This window comes from Pteropus alecto, unplaced genomic scaffold, assembly GCF_000325575.1.
Source record: "Pteropus alecto unplaced genomic scaffold, ASM32557v1 scaffold25, whole genome shotgun sequence".
Lineage (NCBI taxonomy): Eukaryota > Metazoa > Chordata > Mammalia > Chiroptera > Pteropodidae > Pteropus > Pteropus alecto.
In genome coordinates this window covers 14,533,740-14,555,155 of record NW_006441955.1, presented here as the reverse complement: position 1 = coordinate 14,555,155, position 21,416 = coordinate 14,533,740, and the positions used below count along the sequence as shown (strand labels likewise).

The 21,416-nt window shown below is 40.5% G+C and overlaps 1 protein-coding gene across 1 annotated transcript in view; it reads right to left on the bottom strand.

Annotated features, from left to right (window-relative positions):
* Positions 1-274: 274 nt before the first annotated feature.
* Positions 275-21,416, bottom strand: part of CACHD1 (cache domain containing 1) — a 198,661-nt gene continuing 177,519 nt past the window's right edge. The window contains exons 17-27 of the mRNA XM_006919278.3: positions 19,590-19,712; positions 18,367-18,466; positions 18,157-18,273; positions 16,038-16,198; positions 15,602-15,688; positions 14,347-14,463; positions 12,999-13,150; positions 11,540-11,701; positions 10,041-10,118; positions 9,310-9,411; positions 275-1,943 (exon numbers count right to left, since the gene is read on the bottom strand). Coding sequence (XP_006919340.1) covers positions 1,705-1,943; positions 9,310-9,411; positions 10,041-10,118; positions 11,540-11,701; positions 12,999-13,150; positions 14,347-14,463; positions 15,602-15,688; positions 16,038-16,198; positions 18,157-18,273; positions 18,367-18,466; positions 19,590-19,712 — 1,438 coding nt within the window. The 3' untranslated portion in view covers positions 275-1,704. The remainder of the gene's footprint in view (positions 1,944-9,309; positions 9,412-10,040; positions 10,119-11,539; positions 11,702-12,998; positions 13,151-14,346; positions 14,464-15,601; positions 15,689-16,037; positions 16,199-18,156; positions 18,274-18,366; positions 18,467-19,589; positions 19,713-21,416) is intronic.

Genomic DNA, 21,416 nt, shown 5'->3' with positions numbered 1-21,416 from the left:
ATTACATTCTTAAATTTCTTTGCATAATCAAGATGGTCAAGAAGCCCCTAAATTTGACTGCAGCTCTGAAAGAAGGCCGACTTTCAGTCTGGCAGCTGATCTCTAGGTTACAAAGTGAATGTAATTTGCGTTGAGGCACAAGAAACGGTACATTAACAAATCACTATAACCACTAAAACTGTCCGTTCATACAGTTTATTTCACTAGACTGCAATTTTATATATAGTACAAAAGGGGGGGATTCCTGATAGCACACATAGTTAACTTCCCGTACTGCTGAAGAACCAATTTTTTTTTACATTATATCATAATACCCTATCATTAAAACATTATTCAGTGAATTTTTTTCCAACTACATATAAATGGAGATTTACCACACGGTGCAAGAATGCCTTTATAACATATTGGAATCACAAAATGTGAATCTAAAATACATCACTGCAATTAGGACACTACTTTAAAATTACAATGCCCCATGTTTTATTAGCCAGATTTGATTAATCTCTGTACACATCACAAAGCAGTTTGGTGGATAACTTCTTGGATAACTGGCAGCAGCTCTGAACTATGATTTCAAAAGAAATCTTTAACATACAATCAAAATTTCAAATTTTAAAAACTTCTTCCTTTATTCGATATGCTCAGAATCAAAATGGGACATTTAAAATTTTATTATAGTCTCTGAAACAAGGAAAATAAATACAACCCTCCCTTAGCTGAAAGGCTGGGGTTGTAATATTAGGTTTCGCAGAAACCTAAGAAAAGCATTGTATGGGGAGTGGAAATGCGTCAAAAAGAAACATGTCTTTAAAAGCCTCTTGGATTTCTCCGCCCCTCCCCACCTCTGTCAAACACAGAAAGAATACTGCATTACAAATAAAGATGTGTTTCCAGGAAATAATGTTCTAAAGAAAATGTACGTAAACAAGTCGGAGAGAAAGATTTCTTCATTTTCCCATTTTGTGGAGCGGGGCAGTGGGATGATATCAGTTAAATAAGAAATAGAGCTCCTTAGTCAAAGAACCACTTCATTACACACAAAACAGCTAAGGATAATTGCTGAAATTTTCTCATGTGTCTCCTTTTCTTTCCCCCAAAGTTTGAGAATATTTGAAAGTTCAATAAATAGTAGAAAAATAATCCTTTACTTAGAAATTTTGAGATGCATCATTTAGAGCTTAATATGAGTTCCATACAGCAATGGTGGTTTCTAGGTACCGCTAAGAAACAAAGTGGAATCTTCAAAGCACACGTTTCTGTCGGAATGTGCCACAATCCCAGTCTCCAGTTGAGCGCATTTTTCTCTCTTCCAGTTAAGGAGAGCCGAATGCTTCTGGCTCCCTGCGACATTCCTCTGGCTCAGCTTAACGAAGGTTCCCAATGTTTCATTTATAGGTTTCGTCACTATGTTTGGAGGTTTGCTTTCTGTTCCATTCTGTGAGGGTTATGGCAGGTTCATTAATCAGGCTAATTTCCCCTCTACTCCAGAACCAGCCTCGCACCTGCACAAGTGGGATTTTGCTGTTTTGTTTTTTTTTTTCCTCTTGTTTCGGAACATGTTAATAGCCAGGAAATGAGTTAAATCGCTCCAGTCAGAGCCCTAACACAAGGGGTTTCTTGCTGTGGATTTTATGCTGGCTCTTTTCCCCTCCAGAATGTTCTATATCTCCCAGATCGCCTCTTCTCATGGAGGTGAGGGGGCTGTTAGCATTCTGCATCCACGGTGTGGACTGTTACCGCCGCCTGTAAGTGGTGGCTGTGATGGAGCGTGGGGTGGTGTAAGCGGTAGTGGTGGAACTTATTGCTTAGCAGGGCTGCGGTCTGAGGTGGGGTGTCCAGGTCCAAGTCCTCATCGTGGTTCCCCACATCGACCCCTGCCGACAATGGGTCATTGTTGCATGGAGGGTTTTCACTGTCTTCCTGTGGGCTCATGGTACTGTAGCCTAGAAAATGAACAAAACACACAAGCAACTGAGAGCTTCCAGATGCAGGGAGGAGATGTCACTTAAGATTTCTAGGCACCAGGGGAGTGTTCCTACCTTGGTGCTACATAGGTGTAAACACTTGCAGGCTGTCAGCAGACGGTGAAGTGACTTATTTTTAAAGAGATCTTTTGTTGACTGTTTCTTTCTTAAAACAATTACATGAGAAATACCTAAGCATTTTAGACAACTAAGAAAGTATGATAAATAAAATATATACAATAATCCTTTTCCCAAACCAACAAAACAAAAACTAAGATTAAGACTATTTTTTATTTTAAAGAGAAAAATTTTTTTAAAAAAACAAAGAAGGAAAAAAAGGCAGCTTTGAGAAAAAGGTTCTAACAGGACTCAGATCAGTGGGGAAAACTGGGCTTTAAAATGCCTGAATATGACACCAAAGAAGAATATAACTGCCACCATCATCTGTAAATATACTCCATGTCAGGCACTGATGTCATGTAATTCTTGCATACTAATAAGGCATATATTTTAACATCCATTTTATAAGTGAGGGAAATGATAATCAGAGAGGTTAACGAACTTGCCTAAAGTTCTAGTAATGAAACACTAACTCCACATACACCCACAGCAACTAGCAAAGGAATCAACTATTCTCTGTGTAAGCTAGTTCACTGTATTTAAAGATTAATTTCTTTTGGTATTCTAAGTAATACATGTTTCAGAAGAAAATGCCCTTGCTGATCAAAGGATTCCATTCCAAGAACCCTGGCATGTTTTTAAATATTGCAAAAATCCCCTTTAAATTTTTTGTGAAGTGACAGCTCATTAATATTTCCACTGCATCTACAGTTAGCATCCATCAGCACTCACCCGTGGGTAGTGCTAGTCATATTTGTGACTGCAAAATTGATGTGCTTGCACATGGCCAAGCAAGAGTAGCTGGGGGTTGAAAATGTATGCTCCGTGCAAAAATGAGAAAGGCAAGTCTCTCTCCTCAATGAAACATTACTCAAATGACCATTATTTAAGTCAGTCAACTCAACACTCACTGGGCACCTACTATGTACAAGACACCATGTAGGACACCACAGGAGACAGCAAGACAAAAACAGGGTCCCTGCACAAAGAGCTCAAAAGCTAGTGCTTGAGAAATAAAATGAGTATGAACACAGCTCAAGTCAATTATTCATTTATTGAAGACCATTATGGGGCTACAGGGGGAGACTATGAAATATGAATAAGAGATGTGTCTTTTCCTTGAGGATTTCATAAACAAGTATGAGACAGATATTCATGAAGCTAGGTTTACTCTAATGCAGATAATGGAAAGTGCTTTGGTTGAAGTATAATTGAAATCGGAACAGGGAATAACTACTTCAGCCTAAGGAATGAGAAAGTTGCATAGAACTTATATTTTAGTTGGACTTACATGGGTGAGTAGGGGTTTGGAAAGTGGATATGCACAGAAGAACAGATGAGCACAAGCCACAGGGGTGTGAAAACCTGGGGCCATTCCTATTCCATGTGCCTAGGATGAGTGCTAGCAAGTAGCTGGAGAATAAGGCAGATGGATGGGGGAAGGGTGGGTTAAAGCCCAAACACAGAAAATGAAGAGACGATAGATTTTGAACACCACCCCTCATCCCCCAGTGACATGATCATTTCTGTGTTTTAAGGGAGTTCTGGTGGCAGCTTGGAAGAAGAAGAAAAAAAGAGATAGGGGGCAGTTAGAAGGTTATCGCAACAGCCCAGATGCGAGATGATTTAAATCTAGGAGTACGGGATCGGACAGATTTAGAAGATATCTCAGGGGTGGAAACAATAGAAGTTGGTACGCAATTACAAGTGGGGGCTGTAGGGGTGAGGGGTGGTTAAAGGCAACTGTGACTTTGAGTCAGTATGATAAGATTGGGAGACCTGGAGATCCCAAGACTCAGATAAGGAAATGAATTCTGTTTTTGGACACCTTGATTTTGAGAGTCTGTGAGTCACAAATGTGGAGATGTCTTGAGAAGTCGGAGCAAAAGAGGGAGAGTTTACTGATGCATGTGTCTGTCATTAGTGAGTGGTGACAAGTGCCAGGCTAGAGGTTCAGCAGAAAAGGGGGTAAGGTGAGGCCCCAGCTCCTGAGAAGCTCAGTCAAGAAGGGAACGCATGGGTGTAAAAACAGAGGCCTTCCAGAAAGAATACCAAAGCTGACTAACTTGGCTTAGGAAACTTGAGGAGGTGACATTCACGGTGGCCCTCATGTGAGAGAGGTTGTTCATTAAGAAACGAAAAAGGTGGAGGAAAGGTGTCACAGGCAGGGAGATGAGCTCTAGTAGGTTTGGGCTCTAGTAGCTTTGGGCAATGGTGAAAAGCTTGGTGTGTGGGAAGACATGGGAAACATGCTAGACAGGCAGGCAGACCAGGTCAGCAAGGCTGGTCGAAGCTACAGGTTAGGATTTAGTAATGGGAAAGCGGGGTGGGGGAATGGCAATGAGGAGGCTGGACAGAACGAAAGAGGGATGAGAGGCTCAGAGGACAGGGGTCTGGAGCATTAGCTGCAGGAGACGGTGTGGGACAGAGGATCTGAAGTGAGACAGTTGCAGCGTTTAAGTGGAGCAGCCGCTGGGTTCGAGAGAGTGTTCGAGTGCAGAGGAGGCTGGATTTGGTGACCAAATGGACTTGTCTGATGCAGATGCCAGGGAAGCTGACATTCTCGAATGTCAAGATTTCTAGGTTAGAGGCTGGGGAAATTGTGATGCCTTCACTCTAGATTAAGAGATCAGGAGCCTGAGTGAGTTTAGCTTTTTGGCTTTGGCGGTGCTAAGTCTAGAATGCAGGACTGGATGGTAGGCTCTAAAGCCTCAGGGACAAAGAGCTACGTATGCATAAACCGCCTTATGCACTGCATATAAGAGACCAAAGAGGAAAACACGATTTTAGCAAATCTTCGGTAGTCTGTGTTGATTATTTCTGGCCAAGCTTTACTGCTACGTTGTCTTCATCTCACCTCCAAATACTCCTGGATCGCCTCCTGTCTCTGCTCATTTATATGTACCCACAGAAACTGATAATTCATTTTCACATTCACGATGGCCTTTCTGCCTGGCTCACCTTCCCGCCTTCCCTCATCTTGCTGTTGTGCTTCATGCTTCAGTTTGAAGGTCTTCTCTGGGAAGAACTGCCAACCAACCCCCGCAATCCCCCGTCGTGCCAACCCACGTGGGGTCTGGTGTCCCTTCTGTGTGTTTAAATGGCATGCTGTATACATCTCTGTCTTAGATTTTACCATAGTCTAATAAAATATAGGGCCGTCTTGTCCATTAGCAAATTCTTCCTTGAAGCACAAGGATTTACTTATCTTTGTACTACTATTCAACATGATGCATCACACAAAGGCACTTAATTAAAAAAAAAAATCACATACTATATTCCCAAAGCAAAGCCATCAAATATGTTTTTTAGTTATCTGTGGTGACATTCCTCAGTCTCATCTAATAATGAAGACATTCTAGGATTCACTGGCCCTTCCCAGCAGTTCTGACTTAGGGTCTGGGGAAGATCTGAACTGGACTGGTCACAGGCCCACAGTGGTGGAAATGGTGCAGCTGTCCCTGAGGCAACTTGGTGGTACTCCCCCCTCCCCCCTCTCCTGATGCTTTTTGATGTGAATCCCAGCAGAAGCCCTTCCAAAGTAAACCTCTTACTCTGGGCCCATTCTGTTTAATTTGCTCAACCCCTCTGTAACTTATTTAGGCTTCCCCTTATCTCAGAAATTAATGAAAGTCTTGAGGGAGGGATAACAAGATGTGGAGAAGCAGGAAAAAGCCAAACACATACCCTCACTTAACAAATTAATTGTTTACTCAGTGCCAGGCAATTATGTTGAGCACTGGGAACAGTGATGAATAAGACAGACTCAGTCTCTGACTCACGGAGCAGGAAGCACTATTTAAAACACAAAGGATATTCACAAACACTTTCAAAGAAAAAATTTTACCATCCAAAGGTGTATGCAGAAAAAAAATCTCTGCAAAGACAATCTTAAGCAAGAAACAGTCTCAGGAAAAAGGTCAGGCATCCATTATAAATAAAAGAGTCAAGATTAGACTTTGGTTCTTTGGTATTCTGCTTATATATTTAGCTGTTGGTTCCTAAGAAACCTCTCCTGATGGTTAGGGATGTTAGGTCCCTCTGGGAACTCATTCACCACCTTGTGGTCACAGAGAGTAACTGCAGGACAACATCTGTACCTTTAGAAAATGGTTTCACCCTGCACTCTGCAGTTCTTGACCAGGTTTACGAGGTTCAGCATTTGCCTTTTGAATCTTGGAATTTGCTTCACTAGGGGGAAATCTCCCTTTTACAAAGAAAAAATACTGTTCAATATACATACGCATAAAGTTTCTAATGAGATGGTAAGCAAAACATAGATTCACAAGGAACAAATATATATTGGTGGTTTTTAACTTAAAGGTAAGCCAGTAGATGATTAGACAGAACACTGTATTTTCAAGAGACATAACGGGCAGAGCAGATATAATTAAAAGCATAGACAGGTAGTAACTGTTTTTAACCCCCACGTGTGACAGTAACAGTTAACAGCTGAGTGCTGAAAACAATCATTCTAAGTGGTCTCAGAATACTGACAACGATGATCCTACTTTTCAAAAACTACTCTTATTTTGAATAGTTTTTTAAGATACAAAAATTAAAATTAGATTTCTCTGAAATATGAAACTCCATTGGCCACACAAAATATTTCTAAATAAAAAATGCAGCCTGAAAGCTTCCAAGATTAGCCTGGTAACAGTTTTAATTCTGGGAACATCACATACCTGAACCGCACCACAAAAGTCTAGTCTGTTCAGTACTTATGTATTTATCTATTTTATTCTTCTGAGTGCCCTTTTGTGTATCAGACCAAAGGACTCTCATGGAAATACACTCACTGGGTGCACACCATGGGCTACAATCCCAGAAGTCGAAGGCCAGCACCGATGCCACTTTCCCCTTGGGATCTTTCACGATTTACCTGCAGATAAAAGAGGACTATTTCCCCATCTTCTCCTTTGCTCCACTCCTTTAAAAAAGCTGGCATACTCAGCCTTTTCTCAGTCTTATGAATACGTGCATTCATTTAGGGTGTCCTCCTAGACTATCCATTCCGTGAGGGCAGAGTGTGTATGGAGGTGCGGAGAGCAGCCCTGAGCTTGTGCCCGCCATACCTTATTCCATTTAATTCTCACAACAACTTTACTGGGGAGGAATTTCTAATCCTGCTTTAATAATTAGGAAACTGAGGTCCAAAGTGACTTTGCTAAGGTCTTACAACTTGTAAGGAGCGGGAGAGGTAGGATCCCAGGTGAACTCTGCTAGACAAAATCTTCTAGGCTCTTCTAGATCATGCTGCCTCACAGGAATGACACCTCTCCTTCTGTAACCCCCTCCCCTGTTCCTAGCCAACAGCAGATACCCAGTGCAGTAATCAAATAGAAGAACACGCAGATGAGCAAGCGGCGTGCTGACAGAACAATTGGATTAGATCCTTGTTTTAATGTGCACATGTGGCTTACCCTCTACGCATCACAAGGACATTAACTTGATGCTGCCAATTTTTGTGACCCACCATACAGGTCAGGGATGTGACAACATGCAGCTAAATGCTACTGATTTTGTGGTGCATCTGGAATTATGTGGAACGCCAATGTCTTCCACTTCTTTTTGTGTTGCATTCTGTCTGCATGACAAACTATTTTTCATTCCTTGGGGATAACAGGGATCCAATTATTGTGAAAAATGAAAGAAAGCGAGCCCTTAGCTAGATTCTTTGGCTTTCAGATACTGACACTGCATTATTCCTTTTGTCTAAGCTGTTGCTTCATGTGCCATTTTCCTAAGACAATGGGAGAGCTAATGGATCATCAATGTCACTCAGAATTCCAATTTTGCATTGAAGCAATTTCTATGGGGGGAAGAGAGGGAGAGAGGGCAGAAAGGAAGGAAGGAGAGAGGGCAGAAAGGAGGAAAGGAGAGAGGGAGGGAGGGAGGGAGAGAAAGAGAGAGAGAGGAGAGGAGAGAGGACTTAGTATTTCTGCTGAATAAGAAATTATTTCTGTTGAACTTTAGTAGCCTCAAACCTGTTTTATTATTCAAAGGAGAAGAGGCACAGAACTGCCTGGCAGAATGCATTTATGAATGTTCAAAGGTTTTTAGGGAAAAAAGGCAGAAAGTCAAAGAAACTGAAAAATTTAAGTTGTGCTTGAACTCTCCATAGAAACCTGAAGTTTCTATTTAGTTGGTGAAAACAATGTCATTCAAAGCCCAAATGAAGTCTCCAATCTACAAATCAGAGCTTTACTTCTCCGGTTTTCCAGAGGGAGTCTGAATACCTGGCTGTGATATGAAAGGCCACATCGGTTGCTCTGAGGAATACCCACTCCTGCATTTTTTAGCACAGGTGTGGGAACATCCTGTTTGAAGACATGTTTTTTTTTTTCAGAGTAGATTTGGAGAAAGCAGAGTCTAAAGGCATACATACATTATTTATGCATTTTAAAAAATTGATTCTGGGAAGAAAATAAAGATTTCTGAGAAATTAAACAGCTATATGAAAAATAAAAACATTTTACAATTATAGGAAAAATCCTACCACTTGTTACATTTTTGTGGAACTGTGGCAGTGATACTTAAGAGAGCAGAATACATCTGCTGTTCTCTGTGACAACAAGCCATATGGACACTGAGAAGGTGAGAAGCTATCTGTTGGCCAAGTCTTTGGTATGGTACACAGATTTCATAATTCATAGCTCACCTGTCACTCAGCACCTCTTCACAATTCATCCTCAAACCCTCCTGGGCATCTTACAGGCACTTTACACAACCCCATGACTTTGTACACACCAGTCCTTTTGCCTCTATCCTTTCTTTAATCATCCTTCAGGGCCTGGTGCAAATGTCTCCTTAATGAAGCTTTTCCTGAGCCTCCCAGGCAAGGCTGGCTGAGAGAGCCCTTGATGATGCTGGTATTTGCCAACCAGCAACACTGGATAGTAGGACCTATGAGGGTGCCGATTTACTGAGAGTCAAATGGGGTGATGAGCAAGTTCCATTTAGACAATACTCATGGAGAAAACTTAGGAGGCAGTCTGTGTGCCCAGAGGTCACTCGTTTAAGCCTGGGAGTGCTGACACATATGCAAAACTACCCTTGGGCTCTTATAAAAGTGTCGTGTTGCAATGTGTCTTTTTGGGAAACTAGGTCAAAATAATTTACTTGAGCACAGAGTAGGAAAGAGAGAGAAGGATGGCTGTGAGCACAGGCCCACGGGAGTCCACCAGGTCCCTCGGGTCCTCACGTGCAGGAAGCTAGACCTTACCATGATCACTTTCTGTGCCCGATCGGCCCCAGTAGCGACGCCTCCTTTCTGGACTGTGTGCGTGTCGTTCGATGACCGCAGCTATAAATCGAGTATTGCTGACTGTGGAAGGCAAGGATGGTTAGTCACTCTTATGCCAGTATCCTTATTACATCAAGCATGTTTTCTCTGAGCGAGCTCTTTCACACACTGGGGGTTATTCTGTGGAGAGCTAGAATAAGTAATTAAAAAAAAATTCTGAGGATTAGGGGAGTTGGTTTTAGGAATGGGGCAGGGAGAGGTCCCAAATTACATATCTCCAACATGCATCAAGAAGATATGCTCTAAGCAGTTGAAGGCCAAGGTTATCTCTACACTGATGAAGTTCTCTTTTGTTAAAGAAATACTCTTTTTCCCCCTTAGTTGTATATCTTAGTTAAGGGATTAAAAAAATGCATACCTGATGATTCCCTTTCTAAAATCCTACGCTGGACGGTAATGAGGAGGAGAGAGAAAGGGAAGGATGAGGTGTTTTAGGACAAAGCACTTAATGCAAAAAAGAACATCAGGAAATCTTTTGAGATTTTCTAAAAGCAAACATATACGCTTCTTTCTAATGAAAAGGCGGGGGGAGAACCCCATGTCAAAGCTTCTTAAATTTTAATACAAGCCAAAAGGATATAAGAAAGAATATTTTTTCTGGATTAGTCTCCTGCCGACACATTCTGTAGCAAGGCAGCTTGAATACTCACTGATGCCTCTGTCTTCATGGCTGTCGTCGTCCCTTTCATCTCTGTCATTCTCCAGGTTGGACATACGCACTGACATTTCTACCCATCATTAAAAAGAGAGAAACATGACTATTTAATCAAACAAAATCAACCACTTTAATACCCTACAGAGTGCTCATCTGATGGCTGGATGACAGCATTCCATCAAGAATGAATCCTATCTTGGAAAAAAATCAACTGATGCCCCATTTTTTTTTTTTTTTTTAAGGAGGAGGAAGCAGGAATCAGAAGGAGATTAAGAATAATCAAGAGTCACCTGAAATTGATTTCTGAAGAGGAGAAAAGTTGATAAAGGCTAATCCCTTACTAAAGTATCCGAAACAGAAGGTAAGGGGTCTAAAACCATGGCTGTTGATAAAATAATATTACACAATCTTATAAAAAGGTCAGGCATAAGGTAACACCAAATGGCAGTCATCCTCAGTCTAAGTGAATCTTACCAAGGGAAAACAGCTTTGTGATTAGCCCTGTTACTAAATCAGGCAGCATTACCCCATGATCCCCCCACCAGGGTTGTAGCCATTGTAAAATATGCCAACATCGACTTGTCTTTATTGCTTCAGGGTGAGCTTAGTGGCCCCTGACCTAGTCCATGAAGAATGATGAGTTAAGCCTTATCTCCATAAAGCTCAGGTTAATACATCCCTGGGGGCTTTTAGGAAGAAAGGGGACAGTCATTAAATGGGTTTTTTTCCCTTTCAAAGGAACACAGCTTCCACATTTAACTCTTGGTATGGAAGTCGTGATTACGGATTAATCATTTTGTACCTGGCTTCATTTACTGCTCCTGTTTTAAGAGATGTGACTATTCCTAGGAATGTGTGTTCATTTACAATCTGTAATAACAGCTGCAGTAGAACGATTCATGTTCTTGCCAATAGTGACCTGGGGTATTTTTGGTTTGCGAATCTTTCTGGAACAGCAAAGGCAACACATCTGAGCTGAGTGAAGAACAAAATTTCCCTCTCAGCCTTCCAGCTCCCCTGGCTGGCCTAGCCCAGAGGCAGGCTGCGGCAGGTGAAAGCTGTGTAAGGAGAGAGAGGAACAGCTGCAGTAGAACGATTCATGTTCTTGCCAATAGTGACCTGGGGTATTTTTGGTTTGCGAATCTTTCTGGAACAGCAAAGGCAACACATCTGAGCTGAGTGAAGAACAAAATTTCCCTCTCAGCCTTCCAGCTCCCCTGGCTGGCCTAGCCCAGAGGCAGGCTGCGGCAGGTGAAAGCTGTGTAAGGAGAGAGAGGGTTTGGGGATTTTTGGGGGGGGGGGAATCAAAAGAGACTAAAGAAGGAAAGCAGGCTTTTGGGACTTCTGAGTCTACTCCTCAGAAGCTGAAAATGCAGCACTGTTCTTATAATTGTTGAGAGGCTTACACAACTGGCCACTGTCCTTCCAGCCTTGGAAAGACCTAAGGAAGGCGGCTGCCTCCTGGAGGAGCTGTGGGATTCATTTTGAGCTCACCTTGGGCAGCAAGAGGAGACATATGCTGATGACTCCGGCGATGAATCTGGTGGCGGTAGGCATACACGGCAAGGACCAGGACCATGATGCATCCCATGATGCCTCCAGCCACAGGGCCCACAGGGGCACTTTTAATCATATTCAGTGTCACCACCTCATCACCTTCATGAAAATAAACAGATATCCCTTGTAAAGATTTCCCAAGCGTGGTAGGAGGTGGGGTTGGGGGTGAGAGGGGAAGGAATAGAGCAAGAAGGGGTTTGGCGATGATAAGAGCAGCTGCTTTAAGCTTTGAATTCCTCAAAGAAGACCCACAAGAATGTGGGAGCAGTGGCTTTGTTTAATCCTGGTTCTCAAATTAAATGCTGGCTATTCAGCAGAGCAAGAACACAATCGGCAAGATCTGATAAAACAAGTGAGTAGATGAGAATGACTTAAGTTTGCAGTGCCCAGCGCTGAGAGCCGAGCTCCCTGGGGTGTGGGATTCTAGGAAGAGAAGTCACCTAGTAGAGAGGTGAGGGTGATGTGACCCCACTCTCTGGGGGTCATGTGACTGGTTTCACTAAAATAAATGGCACCAGGTTCAATCACTATGTGCTAAAAAGATCACGTTCAAAGCTTATGGGTTCCCTTTAACATCATTCGGACTTTTTAGACAGAAAACTGCAAGTAGGCATATAAAGTGTCTTCTTAGAGCAAGGTCACTTCTACTATGTCCTAACGTGGTTCAGTAGTAATATGTGAGCTCAGAACCTTTCTTCATACATGAGCTTTTCTTCTACGGACAGGCTAATGTATAGAGATGTTAAAAAAACAAGGTGTTAACTAAAGATTTAAATATTTGCTAAGCTGCCAGCTAAGCTTTAGGGGTTTGTGCTAACTCCAGAAAGACACCGAGAAAACCTCATTGAGGGATGTGGGTCTAGGGCCTGAACCCAGAGGAGTTCTTCCCTACCGTGTCCCTGTCCCTCACCCTAAGCCACTCCAGCAGCAGTGGGGAGCTCTGGCTTTTGATGACCCCAAGGCCCTAAACAATGATTTGCAGCCACAAGATTTCTGCCTTTGCAGAAGCTGTGGGGGAAGGTTTCAGCAGTTTTTTTAGATGTGCAATGGTTACTCTGCCATCATTAGCCCTGTGCTTCTGTCAGCTGGAATTCACATTCAAACAAACTCTAGAGTTCAGACATGTGGAAATCAGGCCTGATATTTCTCAAAACAAGCATTATGGGAATGAATTCCAGGCTTGCAAAATTTGGCAGGGCAGATGGCTGTTCACTCAGCACAGAATATCTAGCCAGCTTTGAAGGTAATTATCTGCCTTGATTTTGTAATTAAAAACTACTGGCAAAGGAATCAGGGAAGTAGAGGATCACTTTAGGATTTCTGTTCTAGTATTTAGGCAGGAAAATGTATATTCAAGAATTACCCAAAAATCTTTATGGGTTCCCAACAAACATACCTATTGCTCCCATGTCATCAACGTAGGGACTTTTGGCTCCCACAATCCCCCCAAAGCATTCTTTCTGGGGTGCACAGTAGGATTTGTCCAGGTGAGTCTTTCCATCGCTGTCCACCATGCACCATTCACAATCCAGCACACCAAAACAGTCCCTGCCAGAAAGACAATGCTGAGTGTCCCAGAAGGCAGTGTCGGGCTGGGGAGAGCGTGTGGGCTTGGGCATCAGGCAGCTCTCAAGCGTTCCATTACCTACTGGTGCTGTGTGTGTCTCCTTGCACATTAGTTTCCTTTCCTTACAAAATGAGAATAGCAATAGTCTGCCAGGGGATAGCTGCTTTATGTCCCTCAACAACTTGGAAATGAGAGAAATAAAAAACGTTCTCTGTGAATCAAACCATGAAATCCACACATCATGGATGAGTGCAGGATTATTCAAAATCATCTTAAAAGACCAGATGGCTCCAAGGTTTGTTAGACTTTAGCCTAACATCCCCTAAGTGTAGAAAAAAAAATCAATGAAATAATTTTGGGCAATATCAGATGTTAGATTTTCTCGCCGTCAATTTCTTAGAACTTTTAATATGTTAAGTGCACTATAACTCTCTAAGAGAATATATGCAGTGCTTCTCAAATTGAATTGACTTTGGGTTCTTGTATAACATCTCAATTTATTTGATGCCCTACCATTCTATTACCAAAATATACACCAAAAGTAGAACTGACGGCTCCTTCTACCCGCTAACTGTTTAAGCAAATGGCAACCTGCAGCTACAATAAATGAATCACTCCGCTCCTACCCCTTAAGCTTTAGGCTACCACAGCCACTATTCTCATGATCTCTACTCCCAAACACCCTAGGTAGGACGAGGAGGGAGCAGGGGACATATAGTTTTTGGTTCTCAAAACTACCATGAAGTATATCACATTCTAAGAAAGAAAACTGATAAGCATCAATGTATCACACAGAGAGCCTTACTGCCAGGTTCTGGTTCTGGAGCCCATGAGTTCCTGCCCTTTGCTCTTGCTTCTTCATGCCATGTGCCCTCACACATTTATTTTCACATTTTATTTCAAGGATAACTCTCCCACCCACAGATGAAGCTCCTAACATATGGTACAAATGCCAAGTAGCTGTAACAAGTAAAAACTGGACAACCTTAAACTTGGTGGATAAAAGGCTTATGAGATCAGTTTCGGATCTGAAAAATAGTACTTTCTAAAACATCAAGAATAGAAATAATAAATATCAGTTGGAAAATCTCAGTGAGGCTGCTGGCCACTGTTCTTTACTAAGTGCTGCTCCCAAACCCATCATGTTGACATAAAATAAACACTGGGCACTGCTTACCCACTTTCCATCCTCTGACTGCACCTGCTGTTGACACACTGGTGAAGAGCATCTTGCAGGCCAGGGTCAATAGCTGTGTATGTCACTGGCTCCTGATGGACCTCGCAGCTTGGGTTTCTATTCAAGAGCAAGTCTGGAGGTTAGGACCACGTACATGCCAAGCTCATCATGCCCCTGGCCCCTACGGTGTCAGACACAACTGGATTTGAATGCTAGCTTTGCTACCTGCTTATATAAAACCTCGAGCCAATCACTTAACTATTCTGAGCTTCAATGTGTTCACCTTTATGTGCAATAGAAATAATATTTTAAAAATTGGGAAATCATAAATATTCAACAAAATAGGAATATATATATACAATCAAAAGTGGATGTTTTCTCCTCTCACTCACCATTCTAAATCTTACTTTTCAGAGGTAACCACTGTTAACAGTTTAATGAGGATCCTTTTAGACATTTTTTTCTATGCCTATACAAACATATATAGTTGACCATCGAACAACATGGGTTTGAACTGCGTGGGTCCACCTACGCAAATTTTTTTTTTCAATAAATACCTGTACTGTTTTTGATCCACAGCTGAGAGTCTGCAGATGTGGAGGGTTGACTATAAGCATCAATCTATGCCATTTTATTTAGGGCACTTGAACATTTGTGGATTTTTGTATCTGCAGGAGGTCCTAGAACCAATCCCCTGCAAACACCAAGGGACAACTAAGTTTTGGGGGAGTCAAAGTTACACACAGATTTTTGACTACACGGGGGGTCAGCACCAACCCCTACTTTGTTCAAGGGTCAACTGTACTAGGATATGGTATACATCCAACATTCTTTCAAGTTCTAGAGAAGGGACTTACTACAATTTATTTAATTAGTCTTAAAATTTGTCACTAATATAAATAATGCTGTTATGTGTGAGCATGTATGTGTGTGAAAGGTACCCATATACTTATCACAGGGTTAATTAGAAAACTAAGTGATTTAATGTGCATAAAGTATCTGACACATGGTAAGCATTCAGTTAATGCTTGTAATAGTCTCATATTTTTTTGTATGTAGCACATACACTGTTAATACTTTCACAGCATTTAAATTTAAACCTGAAAGTGGGTTTCATTTTAAGAAACTATGGAGCTTTAAATCTGGCTCACTGAACAGTTACATTAGTAGAATGAATCATCTTTTTATGCCCTAACCCTAAACAAATCTATAAACAAGACTCCGTGTGTGTGTATAGTATATATATTTTTTTTACCTGTTCTCTGCATTGGTGAGGTTGCCAGTACACTCATTAACCTCTAGAGGGCATTCACAGGGACATTCACATTCGTTTTGTTCCATTCTGAAAAGCAAAAAGAAAGTTACTATGCAGAGGGTCAATAACAAACTATAATATTATACATGTACCTGGGTAAGCAAAATCAAGAAAACTTGAGCTAGTTAAGAGAGACAGTAAAAAAGAAATTATGACCAAAAGCTTAAATACACAATTGGTCTCAGCCCATTGTTCTTTAGACAAGGATGCTACAAACAACACAGCTCCAAATGCTTCTGTAATCGGGACTTCCCTTTTCTCAGGGACATACCCAGCACTTCATGTTTATTTTGCAGATGTCACTTCAGAATGACTGGCATCAGTTAAAATGTTCAACAGCATGGTAAACAGAGATTATGATCCATTGCATTTTTACCGGTGACAGTTGAGACAGAGACGGTCCACCATGCTACAAGCACAGAAGGCAAGAGAGTCGCATGTTTCATTGACAATGCCGACAAACGCATTGGTTCCCGGGATCCTCGCCAGTCTGTATTTAGAACAGTGGCTGCCATGCACAAGGTTCGTCAAATCCCCCTGTGGACAACCAAGGTGTCAAAAGTGACAACAATGTGACGACTCAGCTCTTCAATCATCTGCTGAAAATAGCTTACAACAAAACTTCTGATTACAAAAGTAATACATAGTCACTGTTAAAAAATTAGTAGGTAAAAATTATTCATAACATCATTGGTCACAGATAGTTCTCATTTAACAGTTATGTACCCATTATCCTTTTATCTATGCTTATACAGATAAAATTTTCATAGCTGTTTTTGTAATCTGTTCTCTCCGCTTTAACACACAATATATCATAAAACGAAAATAAATGCAAGAAGCAACTTTCAGGTAAGGAATAGTTTGATATTTTTTCAAAGGCAAACCTAAACAACCAGAACCCCCCAACCCCCACCCTTGGATAACAAACCTCTTTTTTCTAGAATAATAAAATTATTTAAAAATGTAAGCACTTTTAAGGGGCCAGTTTCCTGTTTCCAGCATATTTAAACAATCCAATCAAAGCATGCGTCCTTTTCTTCATTCTATAACAAGAAACTGATAAAGCCAGTTTCTTCAATTGTCAAATTTGTTACCACATTAGAAAACTAAAGATTTAAAACTGGCATTGTAATGTTGAGTATGGTCATTCTTTCTGCATGTTTGTCATATGCAGTAGACCAATTATTTAATCCCATGCTTGTTTAATCCCATGCCAGTCATCCCTTATATGTGCACAGTGAGAATAATAAGCCTAGTTCTGAGAATTACGGCACTAAATGGGTTCTTAGAGGTCTAGATGAATTTTCCTCTGGAAGAGAGAAGATGCCCACATCTATAATATAAGCAAAATATAGGTGTAGCATTCTATTAGCTTCACTACCCAGGAATGCTCCGATTCCATTTCAAAATAACTTGGGCCAATAAGAAATTATTCTAATTCACGTTCCACTAAAATCTACATTTCTGAAAAATGTCTACCAGAATAGTCTGGCTTTCTTTGCTGAAGCTGCATTGTACAAAATGACAGAAGATACACAGAGAAAGTAAGATACATAGAGTAAGAGTAAAGAAATCACATGACAACCTCGCCTGGCAGCCTCCCTCTGATTACACTCAAGTTTGTCAGTGTGCCCTTTAAGAGGGTACCTCTCATAATGGCATAGGGTCTGAACAGAGTAATAATGACTTCTCTTGCTTTGAACACACTATCCTATTAACGTATTCATTTTTTAAATTCTTCTATGCCACCAGACAATTGTTTTGGAAATTGCTTTTTTTGACATTAAGTTTAAGATTTTCACTTACCCTAACACATCTTTAAAATTAATTTTTAATTATACATTTAGTGATATAAATGTCAATTCTAAACTAAAAGCTTACCTTTTTTAAATAACTTTTTGAAAGTTGGTTCTGACATTACTCATTTTAGTTCTCTCCCAGATAAAATTTTTTACAAGTTAATAAAAAAAAAAATCCTTGAGTTCTTTACCCATATCCAAGCAAATTTACAGTACCTCAAATCACACAGAGTATTCTAAACTTAAAAGAAAAAGAGTACTTTTGGGTGATCTATATGAGAACTCTCATCTAACAGGGTGGATGACCAAGAACTGGCCTAAGTTGGCTTTAGGAATTTCAGGATACTAACTGATCTCTAGAAGACAGGAAGAGAGAAACACAGGGTGCCACATATATTTATATAAGAGTGTGGGAACAGACTTCCGCAGACATTTCAAAGGGTGGAGACTGAGTGAGTCTTTAAGCAAACAAAACCAAACCAAAATACCAAGTGTGAGACCTTAGACATTTGCTTCTCTACTCTGGGCTTTATATTCCACAACCGTCATCCTGGGGAGCTTGACTAAAGTCCTGTCCTATTATATATAATTCTAAGACAATCAAACAGTTTGGAGTAATATTCAGACATTAACCTTTATCTCATTTCTTATTACACAGTGGGAAGGAATATGAAAGTTATTAAGGGAACAACTTACCACAAGGCTAGTGTTGAATTTATAAAACCTCTGGACTGTTCTGTCACTGAAGCTGTTGCACAGGTTTTTCTTTACAAAGTTGGGATGGTTCAGGATATCATTTGCTACCAGGGGCTCCTAACGAGACCAAGCAGAACAAAAGGCATATGTCATGTAATTAATGCGCTGTAGGCTTTTGGAAAACTGAGCTTTTGGCTTTGCAACAAATACCTTGTGGGTGATGTGCTGCTGTTCCACAGGTGCGTGTCCTTTGGGGTCAATGAGGGTTGGATGCGCCACCAGATAACCCCTGTCCTCCATTATGAAACACCTACACCAAAACAAGTGACATCTCTCAAGTCATACAAGCTGTTTTTCTACGCTTTCAGAGAGCACTGATCTTTCTAGTCCTAAAACAAATTGCATTTATCTCAGGTTTTCAATAAATATTCATGGACAAAATGAAAGACGGTTGGTAGTTGAGTCCAGATACATTATTCTTGAGGTGGTGGATCACCTGGCATACAGTTTAAGGTGAGAAATTTACACCTGCCTCTGAGGTCACCTTGTAATACAGAATGTGACCACCAGGTCCCAGTAAGATGGACTCCAAGATTCTTAGGCCAGGATAAGTGGGAAGGTTATTCTTTTTCCTGAGAAGGGATATTCTGAAAGTGGCTTTGAATATAAATGCATAAACTTTAAGTAAACCATAAAATTTCTTCTTTCGATGATAAACATACATAAATGTGACATTCAGAGGACATACAAAAATTTATATGATGGAAACAGTAAATAAATAAAGCCAGAACTGCTCCAATCAAGACTACATTCTGCTTTTTTACTCTACAACCATCATAACAGTTTGCTGTGAATTCTGCAATTCCCCATAAGGGCCAATGTGAAATTTAGCAGTGATGAAACATGGGCCATAAGACTGAAATAAGAAATCTATTTTTAAAAGTGGCCTGCATTAAATCAATGGAATGTCCTTGCTTTGATCAGACATGTTCTTTTGAAATTCAGGCAGCAGACTTTTAGTTCCATGAACTTCTTTCTGGGGAAATGTAGGAGGAACAGTTCAAACATCTGAAAATCTCACAAAGACTTTGGTTTAATAACTAAATTAACGTCAAAAGTACTACCCAAGACTACACTCTGGTCTTTCTAGCACCCAAGATATGGGAAACATCTAATTACTGACTTCTAAAAAAACAAGAGCTTTTGGAGAATTCTGTGTCACAGTAACTCTTGTTGTTACTAGCCACGTCTGTTTGTCTAAATCATAAATGACATGAGTCTTAGAAAAGTAAAAGAACAAAAACCGTCTTAATAGAACACTTGGTTTCTGGTCCTGACCACGACAATGTGGTTGTCATCCAACTAGAGATCCCTGACATCAGTTTCTCTGTATTTTGCAGCTAGAAAGGAAATGGTGTCCCTGAAAGGCTTACCTTATCTTGTTGCCACCATCTTGGTTACAAACTGGTAATAAGTCCATCAGAACTTTGTAGAAGTATCTAAGTGTGAAGTCAATGCCCATCACAGCCACAGTATGCCCAGAAGACAGCTGTGTACTTCATGTGAAAAAGATCAAAGACAACAAAGGACATGTTTATTTAAAGACAAAAGATATGCTCAAGCATAAGGACATTGTATGGTGTCAGAGATACATGCCTACCGATCTTCCGCACTTTCCACCCCTATAAAAGACAATCAAATAAATGACTGATTTAGCATAATATGGAGATTTCATGGGAGAAAAAATTAAGACCAAAGGTAGAATTTTCTAAATAAGACCAGCCCCAAACATGGGCAGCTGTGGACTATGGCTAGTCGTGACTAAAGATGCTCAGACCACGGTTGGACTATTCCCTGGAAAGAATATGGGGGTGGGAGGGCATAGGATGCATGGCCATTCTGATTTCTTACAACAAAAAACCTTTAGACAAGGAACCTGAGCAATTCCCTTAATTATTTCCTTCATTTTATAGATAGGGAAATTCAGATCTCCTAAAGGTTAACTGACTAGTGTAAGGTGATCAAAAATTTAGTAAAAAAAAAAATGTCTAGTTTTCTTTCTATAAGAAACAAAGCACAACTCATGTTCTAGAACAAGATTCTCCTGGTTCTCAGACCAGTTCTTTCACCTTCTGAAATGCTACTCTCAAAAAAAAAAAAAAAAAAAAGAACACCAAGGAAGATAAATGTGGCCAGTACCATGTGGTGCTAACCTTTTTGCTCTGGAATCAGGCAGATCTGGGGTCAAATCCTGGCACTGCTGGTTTCTATCTGTATGGCTGCTGGGATGCTACTTAACCTTTCTAAGCCGCAGTTCTCTCATTTGAAAGTAGGAATAATAATAGTATGTACTTCATAAAGCTGTTAATGGGATAAAATAAGATAGTATGCAGTATTGAGCAAGCTGTCAAACATATCGAAAACACCCAAGAAGGTGTTTTAGGAGAAGTTACTCTAAAGAAAATTAAACAGGGCTTAAAGCTCAGTCCTTGACAGAAAGAGTGAACTTGTTATTCCTCAAGAGAAATTGCCAGATATATCAGAAGCATGGCCTTCTCACTTGGAACCTAGGTTCTTTTTAAATGTATGTTCATGGGCAGTTGTAAGGACTTGGGTTACTTGGCTAATGAAATTTTGTACTTTTGTGGTTGAGAATTTTCAGGGTTTGACCAACATGGGACATTTCAAGAGTCCACCATTATCATCATCTACCTGACTGAACTCTAAAAAAAAAAAAAAAAAACCAAAAAAACACCAAAAGAAAAATGGCACTGTTAGTTGACAAAAACTTTGAAAATAGTAATTGGAAAGCTCAGAAGGAACTTCCTGAAGTAAAATCCTCTTTTGAACATCGGAATTTGGGAGTGAAATTAGCTTTGCCATGTAGACAACTGACCCCTTCCAGTTACTGTCAACATTAATAGTAACTTATATCACCTCAAACCCTAATCCCATCCTCCTGCAAAAAAAAAAAAAAAAAAAAGAACCACCAGAAAAAGGGACCATGACCCATAATGAAATTTCTATCAGACCTCTGCTGTCAAAACTATGTTTGGCATAGGATAGGGGAGCATATCGTGGTGGGATCCCTTTTGAGAGGCTATTGCCTCAGTAAGAGCCCCTATTGTTATTGAAGTAATTTAAATGCCACCATGGGAGAAATCTAAGAGTCAGTTACCTTATATAAAATTTGTGCTTTGTAGCAAATAATGTTTTGCTGAGGTATCAGTCAAAAGAAGTTTAAATGGTTGTCCAGGAAA